Source organism: Theropithecus gelada, chromosome 6 (genome assembly GCF_003255815.1).
Source record: "Theropithecus gelada isolate Dixy chromosome 6, Tgel_1.0, whole genome shotgun sequence".
NCBI classification, from domain to species: Eukaryota; Metazoa; Chordata; class Mammalia; order Primates; family Cercopithecidae; genus Theropithecus; species Theropithecus gelada.
The window spans coordinates 145,110,336-145,122,477 of NC_037673.1; the positions used below are offsets into that span (position 1 = coordinate 145,110,336).

Consider the following 12,142-nt stretch of genomic DNA (forward strand, 5'->3'; position numbering starts at 1 on the left):
TTTTAATATAGGAAGTTGGAAATATTTACAGCCATATTACATTTTTCATTTAAATAGAAATGCCAAAACACTAATAATCAAACAGTACCATGAACATGATTATATATGAAACATCAAAGAAAATCCACATCCGTTAACTTTATAACTCTAAAACAACAGATTTTTAAAGACTTCATAGCAGAAATGTTCACAATTTACAACACAGTACGTACAGAAAGGTAACATACCTCACATTAGCATCAAATTTGTCCATTACAGGAAATAAGCATGAGTGAGTCGGATTTCGGTGCCCACAGGGTCCTAAAATGGGGGAAGTGAAAAAGATGTTAAAAAAGAAAGTACCATTGAAAAATAGAAGTCCTTGTTTTAAAAAAGTCAAGTAATTATTGCTTCCTATTAAGACTTGTTTTGTAGAAATATTTAATAAATAGTACTAAAGCAAAAAGCTTTTGGCATATGGACGTATGGAACAGCTGAGTGTCACAAAAGGTTTCTTTACATCCTACTGATTGCTTGGTGATTAAAACATATGGGTGCTTCTTTTTGCTCCAATTATTGTTATTTTTGTTCTTCCCAGAAACGTGGCTTATTTTTATGATCTGCGTTAGGATAGTAACTAGTGAAGATAGGCAGCTACATTCTTATGCTTAAAATAGTATATTGCCCAAAATCGCCAGTCATTTTGTTCCTGTGAGGATTTTCAAAGAAAAGAAAAAAGGTTTAAACCATTTTAAGGGTAGGAAATCACAGATTCTTTTGAGAATCTAGTAAACTCTTGAGAACTGTCTGCCTAGAAAAAAATAGATATACATGCACACACATGCACAATTTCTAGACAGTCCATGGTTCCTTGAACTCAGGAATCCAGGAATCCCAGGCCCATCCAGGAACCCCAGGCTAAGAATTCCCAATTGAAAAAGAGTTAACTTTGAATTACCAAAGTTCCTCTATCACAGACCCTCAGAAGACCTCATACTCTTTAATGGATGGGCATTCACTGATCTCCACAAAATCAACCCTCTTAACTGATTGTTCAGTTCCATTTTTGCAAAGAATTTTTATATCTTCCTCACATCTGTTCCACAGCATGATGAATCAGTGAGTGTAGGGGCAGGACCCAGCTGTCTCTTCCAGGGTCACCATGAGCACGTTTCTTTTTCTTCTGAGCAGCATCATTCACTTCTCAGTAAAGAGAAGAGATTGGAAAAAAATAATCTCTGAGTTAACTCTTAGCTCTGATAGTCTATAGTTGTGTTTGCTAGTTTTCTAATTGAATCTTACCAAGAGGAAACTTGAAATCTGTTTATCTACATAACAGAACCACGAAACTCAGCCTGGACCCTTGGACACCTTGGCCAGGGTGAGCTAAACAGATGTGGCTGGCAGCCAGGAAGAGAATGGCAGATCACAAGATCTGGAAAGGACCTTGACTCTCAGTGTTTTCCAATGTTTGTTTCTTAGATCCTCTAAACTTAACAGGAGCCCCCATGGTCATTTCTGGGCCTGGAGCAGACATGGGGAAGGCTCCACCTGCAGGAATCTGAGCCCCCTCCCCTAATCTGAAGCAAAGTAGCTCGGTCCACATCTATCTGTTTTATATTTTGAATGTAGAATAATATTTTGCTGGAAATATACAAGTACAAAGCCCTAACTATTGAAGTGATGGGGTTCAATTCTCTTTCCTCATCTATCTAAAATGTTTCCTGAGATGATCGCATCCATCTGGTAGCTGAAAATGCCGTACAATTACAATACTATTCACTGTAGACTCCCAAAATTGTATCCCTACTTTGAGACTTTCCCAGACATAGACAGTGACCATCCAGCATCTCAAGATGGATGATTATAAAGCATTTCAACCTAAACTCTTCCTTTCTCATCTCCAACACAAAAACCTGCTCTCTCCCAGCGTTCTCCATCTCAGTAAATGGCCCACCATCTACCCAGTGATTCAGACCAAAAAAACTTCTTCTCATACCCTAAGACCAAACCATCAGCAAACTCATTCTGATGATTCCTGGCCGGGGGTGGTGGCTCATGCCTATAATCCTAACACTTTGGGAGGCCTAGGTGAGCGGATCGCTTGAGCCCAGGAGTTTGAGACCAGCCTGGGCAACATGGCAAAACCCCGTCTCTACAAAAAATTAGCTGGGCGTGGTGACATATGCCTGTAGCCCCAGCTACCTGGGGGGCTGAGGTGGAAGGATCACCTAAGCCCAGGAGATTGAGGCTGCTGTGAGCCAAGATCATGCTACTGCACTCCAGCCTGGGTGACAAAGTGAGACCCTGTCTCAAGAAAAAAGAATGAAAGAAAAAAAGTAAAAGAAAGAAAGAAAATTATTCCTACACCTGACCCTTCTCATCACCTCTGGACCCAACACCTGGGGCCAAGCCCCCAATTTCTTTCTCTGAAATACTCACCCACATCTCCAATCTGTCTCCTGACAGAATGATATTTTTAAAATGTAAGTCAGGTCATTTTTTGCTTGCATAAAATTCTAGTGGCTTCCTATCATGCTTAGAATACAATCCAAATTCCTTATCATAACTAACCAGACCTTACATGGTCTGGCCCCCACTCTTCTCCAAACTCAACTGTAGCCATGCCCCTCCCCTTCCCTGCCCAGCAACTCACTGGTTTTACTGCTTTCCTGGGCCATAATTGTAGGTTCCCACCTCGGGGCCTTTTCACTTTGTCTCTTTTCCCTGGAATGTGACCATGTAGATTACTCTCTCACTTCCTCAGGGGTGCCGCTCAAATATCACTTCCTCAGACAGGTCTTCTCTCAACACCTAACTACAATTTCACACCCCATTTTCTAAAAATGTCTATCCTCTTTCTCTGTTCTATTTTTCCTTCTCAGTATATACATATATAGTCAATTGCTTCTTTATTTGTGATCTGTCTTGCTCACTAGAATATACATTTCAAGAGGGCATAGGACACTGTCTTGATCACTGTGACATCCTCAGTGCCCTAGAGAATTGCCTGGTATATTGCATCCTCATCGTAGATATTTATTGAGTCAACTAAGTGGTTCATTAGTTTTGCAAATGAGAAAACTGAGGCTTAGGAGTTTTTGACTTCCACACTAAGAGGAAGGGGACCATCCCAGAATACAATATTGTAATTTAAAGAATAGCAAAAGTGTTATATCTTAATTAGTTACCCTTTACAATGTGTTAATAAGTGCCAGACATTGCCCTTTTTCTCCTCCTCCAACTTTTGAGTCCAACCTCTAAGTCCAACCTCCATCCTATAGATGAAGAAGCTGAGGGTCAGAGAGGTTAACTGAATTGCTGAAGTCATACACAGCAGCACTTGACCAATCTGGGAATAGAATTCAGGGCTATGAATTCCAAAACTTGAGCTTTAGCTTACATCATTCTTGTCATCTTATTATATGTCCTCCCACTGGAGCAAGAGAGTATCCTGATGAAAGTGAACATTTACCGTAATTTTCTGCTGTCCATCCATCTATTTCATCTTTCTCTGAGAATAATGTCTTGATTTTCCTTACTGGAACCAACCCTTCTCTCCTCTAATACCTAGCTCCAGTGATGAACACATAAGCAGGGCTGGTCAATCAGAATCATCCATTCCTGGCAACAAGAATCCCTTAGCTTACTGGCTGGACCAGGGAAAGCAAGGCCTAGAATTTTTGCTAGAAAGAGCCTATCTTTCCTCTGGTGTTGTCAGACAGTTCGAAGCTGTTGGTGGCCATCATTGCCACCCCATGGGAGGAGGCTGTCTGAGAAGAAAACTAAACCAAAGGAAGGCAGGGCTGCAATACAGGGAATGCCAGTGTCCTGACTACATAATTTGAGGCTTCCAGCAGTGTCTTAAGAAAATTTTACACTTGAATGTCCTAATTACTAGAGCCAACAAATTCTTTTTCCCTCCTTAAGCCAGTTTCAGCCAGCAAGCAAATGAATGCTGAGTAATATACAATAAAATCAATATTGTATTGTTTTACAGATTAAAGGGAAGAAAAGCTGGGTAGTTGCAGCTTTAAAAGACGTGAAAACCTAAAGTTTATATCATTAAAACTGCATATGGAAATGTTACAACACAAGGAAAATCTTATATATTCATAGCGTATACATTGTTACATTTTTTGCACTGAAACCCAATGAGCAAATTTAAAATGATTGCCTTTTAACAAACCAGTGAGATAGCATGCATTTTGTTAGAGAAAAAGGAACAGAGGAAGGAGGAGTTCATGATTAGTACCTATCCTAATTTGATTAATTGATTATGCCCGACTATTTTCTGCAGGGCTCACCAGGGAGAATTAATCACAGCCATGATTATAGGAACATCTCTTGCTGGGAAGATTGCATAGGGTGAGGGGGATGTGGAAGGAACCAGTGTTTTTATCTTGAATACTTATATTTCTGGCTTCTTCACAAAACACTGCCTAGCTAATTAAAAATACAATCAACTCAGAGCATCTCCTATGCTCAGGTACAAGTTGTGTCACTTCTAAAAATTCTGCCAATTCAAATCCATTAAGACCTGGTGTGTATGTGTGTGGGGGTGTGAGTGTGTTATAATGACAGTCACGCTGTACCCTACCATCTGGGCTAAGGGACCAGAAATGATACCCTCCATACTAATCTGCTTCGGAGAGACTGTCCTAGATCATCGGAAAAAGATCATGGCAAGTTCTGGAAAAGGGATGGGCAAGGAGTCAAGCAAACCCTTCTACCATGTGAGGTACAAATGCATGTCTCAATAGTCTCTCAAGACCAAGCTTGACAAGCTCAAACCACTGGAATTACTTAAAACATTTTATCCATCATAAAAGTAAAATTGCAGCAACATGTAACTCCATCAGATTCCCTTAAGCTTCTTTTTCTTGATGGATATATTCAGAATCTGATTTTTCCTTATAATACTAGGAGGAGGAGGAAGAGCTTACCTTATTTATGCCACTCAATACCATTCCAACCCTTGGTTTTCTGGCTTTACAAGTTTTAAGGGCAAGCCCCAAAGGTAAGTGCATCCCATCTTTACCCTTGTTTTTGATTCAGAGTTCTCTGAAATATTGCTGTGGAACAGTCGTTAATGGTTAACAGAAGGTGTGTAGTTGCATCTCTGTTATAAGAAGTGTGAGCACAGGGTTCACATGTGAATAGTCCCCACCTATTGGAATGAAATATCGATGTAGTTTGGTACAGTGCCAACATCTGCAAACCTGGAGATATGTCGTAACCTCACCTTGCTTTTCTCCGCTTTATTCTGTTTTCTCTGGTTTTGGTTGCATGGATGGATATTCATGCATAACTATGCTTGGATTGACCATGTTTCTTCATAGAGTATGCCTTCATATTCTTCATAGAGTAACAAATTTCATTTGTTAAATTTCTACATCAAAGGACATATCCCATTACTCTTCTTTCAGGACAAGTGTCAGGAGTAAGTAAAACATTATTATGTTAAGAGCCAAATCAAGGGTGGGAGCCTGACATAATGGAATAATTGATTATGGCCCACTGGAGGGGAAGTCACTGGACCTAGGTCCTCCAAGTGACACTGCTACTGTCTTATTCTTAAGCAAGTCTGTTCACTATTCATGATCTCAATTTTCCCAGTTGCAGAACGGAACGGGGCAGAGGATGAACCCACGGGAGAAATGTCAAGTAATTAGAACTTCTCTAAAGTTACAGGAAATTTGTAGAATGTCTCAAATAGGTTCCTTAGGTAGAATAAGAGTAAGAGAAATGTGTAAGGCCAGATATTGGATAAGAATTACCTATACAAAGGCTTGTTGTTGGCTTTGTCACCTCACTGCTATACCCTACTACCTGCCATATGCACTAAAACACACAATCCCATCAGGATCACACAAGCAAGCAACTCACAAAGAGTCTTACAAATTCCATCATGATCATGATTTCCTAGTACTCCAAACTCTCTTGACCTTCAGTATGAAAAAAATTATCGAATCATCTGAACACTTGCAGCAAAGAAAATACTCTCACTAAATGGAAGAAAAGAATCCTCTTCTCGGCTATTTACTTGGATTTTGTTTTCTGGGAAACATTCAGAATTTATAGGATGCTGTCCTGGCAATTTTTTACATCTTAATCAGCTGATACATTCTCTTTAAAAGAATTTCTGCCTATAAATTAGTCCCTCACGAAAAATCACATTGTTTATCTACAGATCTAAATTGCAGTGTACAGGTGAAAATGTGTACAAACAATTAAAAAAAAAAAAAAGAAGCCTGTGTTTCACATGCTGGTAGTAAAAATGTCATTTGAACTAAGTCATTTAGAAAGATTTAGTCCTAAATTAAAAGTTTCTAGCCATTTCATTTGCATAACTGAATATCCAATACGGACACCAATTCTGTTATAATTGAAAGACACCTATACTGATAAGTACCATTAGGATGCAAAATGTTTTTAACTTTTTTCAAAGTAAACACACATTTCTCAGCTGGGTAAATAAACATATCACAGCTGGTAAGTTTAGCACCTTTGTGAAAAAACTATTACATAAAACAGCCCTTAGCCAATGAAAGGATATTTAAAAGGCATACCCAATCTACCTCTTGTTAAGAGGAATGGATTACAGGAAAAATAAAGGGGTAACATACACTTCCATTTCATGTTGTGCTGAATGGGATATATCTAGTGTTTCTAGAAATCAGGGGATTTTTTCCCCAAAGGCAGAGATTTTTTTTCCCCCAAAGAATACAATGAGATCCCAAGAAAACAGGACCAATTAAGTGTGAATCTGGAAATTTCATGGGAAAAAAAGAGACGATTCAGTCATTAATTCATGTGCTTTTGGAATCACTTGATTAACATTTCACTTGCTATTTGACCACAAATGCTATGAGAAAAGAGATATAGTATATGATCAGCAAGCATCTGAGAATAAATGGCATGGCATAGTCTGAAAGTCCTAGTCAATAATTAGAGAAGGAATAATTAGCCTTGTCTTTGTGGCTCCAGAGGAGAAATGGGTGCAAGGCTCATGAGGAGTTTGAGACTCATTGTGAGGTAATTCATTTCAATCATCAGTGCTGTCCAATTATTGACCGTGTGCCTTGACAAGTGAAAGGATCCACCTCAGTAGGAGGCTTAGAGGCCAGAAAGCCATCAGATAGTCACGTTTGAGGGAAATAAACAAATCTTGGATGATTCTGAATTCTGAGGAAATCCAGGAATGCAACAAGAACAGAACTAAGAGGCTGTTTATTGTAGAGCAATGGTTCTCAAATTTAGGCATGCATAAGAATCACCTGGAGGCTTGTAAAAATACAAAGGCTGGAACTTACCCCCAAGTTTCTGATGTAGTAGATTTAGAATGGATAATCTACATTTTAACAGATTCACAGATATTACTGCTGCTGGTGGTTCAGGGACCACTCTTTGAGAACCACCATGGCAAAACAGCAGTTCTTCAAGTGTGGTTCACATCCCACTGGAGAAAGGATATGGTCTTAGGCAGTAGGTATCTAGAGCATTAAGTACTCATCAGATCGTATGGCAAAAAAAACGTGCTCCCTTTTAATTTTCTATTTTAGTTACTGTTTATGTTGATTTAAAGGATTCAAATGGGTGCTAGTTTATCTATGAAAACCCTCCTGTTATTTCCTAATCTCTCTTTTTAAAGGAAGAATAGGTCTCAGACTCACAAGTTTTTTTTTCTGGAAACACTATTGTCTTAGTTGGGACCCCAAGAAGCGGAACTCTTGATAAGGACTAAATACACATTACTAATTTGGCAGGTGCCAGTACACAGATATGGGATAATAATACAAAAAACGGAATAAGGCACAGTCAATAAAATGTGTGTTATTAAGCCACTGAAGCTTAATCTCACAGGGAAGCTTTGGGAAATGGTGTAAAACATATGCCTCAGAATTCTCCCAGACAAGCGGGTAGGATGGTGGGGTGTGGATACTCCTGCACCCACGATTTGTTGGTTAGAGCTATCCAAAGTGGAACTTGGATTCTCAGGCACCTCCAATTTATTGTGCTTGTGTGCAAAGGGGATTCCAGTAGACTGAGAGCAGCCCTCCAAAAATGTTGCAGGTTCATCATTGGAAGTCTGACGGCTTACAGAGAAATGGTCAGGGGATCTACAGGGAAATGACGCAACACCAACATTGTCTGTTCCAGCTATTTAGCTGAAATATAATATGAATACATTGTTCTTGGTATATTGTATTTGTTTGTACAGTTATCTTCTATTTCTTGCAGTTGGTACTGGTTTTCACTTTTCAATTTTGTTTCCTTATAAAATAAATTTATTTAAGGAAAATTAATTGATCTAAAGAAAAATGTTACACAGTTAATGTTCCAGATGGTATGAAAAGGTGGCAAGAATCACGAAGGAGTAAAACTCAAACGACTGAAGTTTGAGAAATGCTGGCATAATGGTTTAAAGTGGGAGTTGGCTCTTTTTTTCCCCTGTAAATGGCTATTTACCAAGTATTTTAGGCTGTCAAGAGCATAAGGTCACTGTCACAACTACTCAACTCTGCTGTGTAGTATGAAAACAGCCATTAACAATACATAAATGATGGACATAGCTGTGTTCCAATAAAACTAAATAAATGGACGTAAAAATTTGAATTTTACATAATTTACACTTGTCATAAAATATTATTCTTCTTTTGATTTTTTTGAACAATTTAAAAACGTAAACATTTATTTTTTAGCTTGCAAGCCATACAAAAACAGGCAGTGGGATAGATAGGTTGCCAACCCCTGATTCAAACCACAACCCTGGAATCTGTCCTAGTTCTATTAATTACCAATATGATGTTGGGCAAATTACTTGACTTTTCATAGCCTCAGCAGCCTCATCTGTATAATGGGGATAAACATACCAACAACCTCACAAGGTTGATGCAAAATTTAAAAATAGAAAATGAACACTTATAAAGCAGGTGCTCAGTGAGTTCACAGTATGATGTTAGCCAGCTGTTGTAATAAGGTGGATTCCGCCTTTCCTGTGTCCCAATAATTTCTGGGTAGATATTTCTTACTCTGCTTCTTCACAAAGGCAGCTGTGCACCTAGTGGCCCATCTCCCCTACTTTGGGATGTGGCTACAGAAATTATTCCTCTTCTATATAGGATAAGCCTCTGAAGGCTGAGCTTGAAAAGGCCCAAAAGGTCTTGTCATTACTGATTTCAGAGGTCTGGAATTGGGAGCAGGTCAAATCAAAATTTGCATTTCATCTAAATTAACTCTTTACGACTAGTATTTTGAGTGTTACAGAACTATGCTGTTGACAGCAGTGGTTCTCAAACATTACTATATCTAAAAATCACACAGAAAACTGTAGGTTCAGGCACTGCCACATTCAAAGCATTTTTTTTTTTTTTTTAAGATGGAGTCTCGCTCTGTCGCCCAGGCAGGAGTGCAGTGGCCGGATCTCGGCTCACTGCAAGCTCTACCTCCCAGGTTCACGCCATTCTCCTGCCTCAGCCTCCCGAGTAGCTGGGATTACAGGCGCCCGCCACCTCGCCCCGCTAATTGTTTCGTATTTTCAGTAGAGACAGGGTTTCACCGTGTTAGCCAGGATGGTCTCGATCTCCTGACCTCGTGATCTGCCCGCCTTGGCCTCCCAAAGTGCTGGGATTACAGGCGTGAGCCACCGCGCCCTGCCTCAAAGCATTTTTGAATCATAAATGCCCCCGTGATTCTGATGAAGATGATTCCTGGAGAGCAGTTCAGGAGACACTGCAAGGATGGAGTGCAATCTGTCCAGGTGAGTATACCCTTCTGAAATCCTCTTTAATGAGTTTTCTGTATCTGTTTAAATGCCTCATTGGCTGAGACACCTGGATTATAGTATTTGCTCTGCGTGCCAAGAGAAAGGTTTCTGCAGGCATGTTTACCTCTGCTGTCCTTGCTCTATGCTATTTCTTCTGAACCTCCTGGATTAGGAAACCATTTATACAGAATTCTCCATTTCAGATATCATGTGCTAATGATCATATCCAATTAAACATGCCAGTGCAATCTCAAAAGACGTAGGCTATTTACAGCCTCTTAGATGAAAATGCTTGAGCAAAATCTACATTTTTCCTAGACTAATAAAATGTCACCTCCCCAAAGGCTGCTGTCAACAATCTCCTACCAAGAGTTTCTAAACCAACCCCTGGAACAAAAAATAAAATTATACCCATAGACTTTAGAGGGGTCCGTTTAACACAGAAGAAAGGGCTCCTGGGGAAGAAGCAGAAGAAGAGCAATGGCACATTTTTATAACAGACCAAGAACCTAACCCTTCACCTGTATTACCTCATTCACCTTCACTTCACACTATCAGGAGATTCTGCAATTATTCTCATTTCACAGATGAAGAAACTGAGGCATAGGAAAGAGGAGCCACCCAAAGCAATTCCAGACAGTGACTCCAGAGCCCAGAGTTTTAACCAGTAAGTTATCCCACACACACACGCACACAAACCCAGATCTCAATGATCCCCTATCTCAGCTCTCCCAGCTTAATTTACTATTATTTATTTAGCTTCTCAAAGCTTCCAGAATGTCTACCAGCACTTGAAAGACAATATGTTTTTAACTAAGGCTCAATTTTGCTCTTGGCATCATGTGACTTTGAGCTCCTCACTTTGCCCCAGGTTTATAGCTGTTCAGTGTGGTTAAGATATCCAGCCCATCTGTCTTATAGATCCACTACTATTCATGAAGTTCAAATAAGATACCTTATGTGAAAGTCCTCTGAACATTGCAAAAAGTTATCCAAAATGATAATTTCTCAGTCTGTCATTTTCATAAACCATTTTGAAACGTTGAGAAGGAAGAAAGAGTGCATTCATTTTATGAAATCATCTGTGTCAAAAATCAGATTTTCCAGAGATGTAAGGTAGATTGTAAAATACCAAAACTGCTGATCTCTGGGGGAGCAAAGAAACACTACTACTTGGAAGGTGGACTATTTTTTGTGGCTCAATGTAATGGAAATTATGGGAGCTTGAGAATCAGATGACCTGGGCACTGGACATTGCCCTGCCACTACCTGAACTTTAGTGAGTCTTTCCCTCTCCCCTTACAGGGGAGACAAAGCTGTTTGGTGGTTAATAAGGTGGTTAGGGCTGGGCTCGGTGTCTCATGCCTGTAATCCCAGCACTTTGGGAGGCCGAGGCTAGTGGATCACCTGAGGTCAGGAGTTCGAGACCAGCCTGGCCAACATGGTGAAACCCTATCTCTACTAAAAGTACAGAAATTGGCCGAGGTGGGCGGATCATGAGGTCAGGAGATCGAGACCATCTTGACTAACACGGTGAAACCCCATCTCTACTAAAGATACAAAAAATTAGCCGGGCGTGGTGGCAGGCGCCTGTAGTCCCAGCTACTCGGGAGGCCGAGGCAGGAAAATGGCGTGAACCCAGGAGGCGGAGCTTGCAGTGAGCGAGATTGCACCACTGCACTCCAGCCTGGGCAACAGAGTGAGACTCCGTCTCAAAAAAAAAAAAAAAAGTACAGAAATTAGTCAGGCGTGATGATGCATGTCTGTAGTCCCAGCTACTCGGGAGGCTGAAGCAGGAGAATCACTTTAACCCAGGAGGCTAAGGTTTCAGTGAGCTGAGATTGCGCCACTGCACTCCAGCCTCGTTGACAGAGCAAGACTCCGTCTCGAAAACAAAACAAAACAAAAAAGAAGGTGCTTTGGAGATTCAGACTGCCAGTGTTAAGTACCAGCCCAATTACCACCTCATGAGTGACCTTGGACTGGTCATGTCACCTGTCTTGGTTTGTTTCCCCAACATAAAAGTAAGAATAAGAAACAACAAGGCCGGGCGCGGTGGCTCAAGCCTGTAATCCCAGCACTTTGGGAGGCTGAGACGGGCGGATCACGAGGTCAGGAGATCGAGACCATCCTGGCTAACACGGTGAAACCCCGTCTCTACTAAAAAATACAAAAAACTAGCCGGGCGTGGTGGCGGGCGCCTGTAGTTCCAGCTACCTGGGAGGCTGAGGCAGGAGAATGGCGTAAACCCGGGAGGCGGAGCTTGCAGTGAGCCGAGATCGCGCCACTGCACTCCAGCCTGGGTGATAGAGCCAGACTCCGTCTCAAAAAAAAAAAAAAAAAAAAAAAAAAAAAAAAAAATCCCCCCCTAAAAAAAAAAAAAAAAAAAAAAAA

General features: G+C 40.5%; 1 protein-coding gene across 3 annotated transcripts in view; it reads right to left on the reverse strand.

Moving 5' to 3' along the window:
• The window catches only part of HTR4 (5-hydroxytryptamine receptor 4), a 161,873-nt gene that overhangs the window by 143,149 nt on the left and 6,582 nt on the right, over positions 1–12,142 (reverse strand). For 2 of the 3 annotated variants that reach the window (XM_025388280.1, XM_025388278.1), the window contains exon 2: positions 228–300. In XM_025388280.1, coding sequence (XP_025244065.1) covers positions 228–253 — 26 coding nt within the window. In that variant the 5' untranslated portion in view covers positions 254–300. Of the gene's footprint in view, positions 1–227; positions 780–12,142 lie in introns of those variants that run through there. The other variant, XM_025388279.1, reaches the window with a different exon arrangement.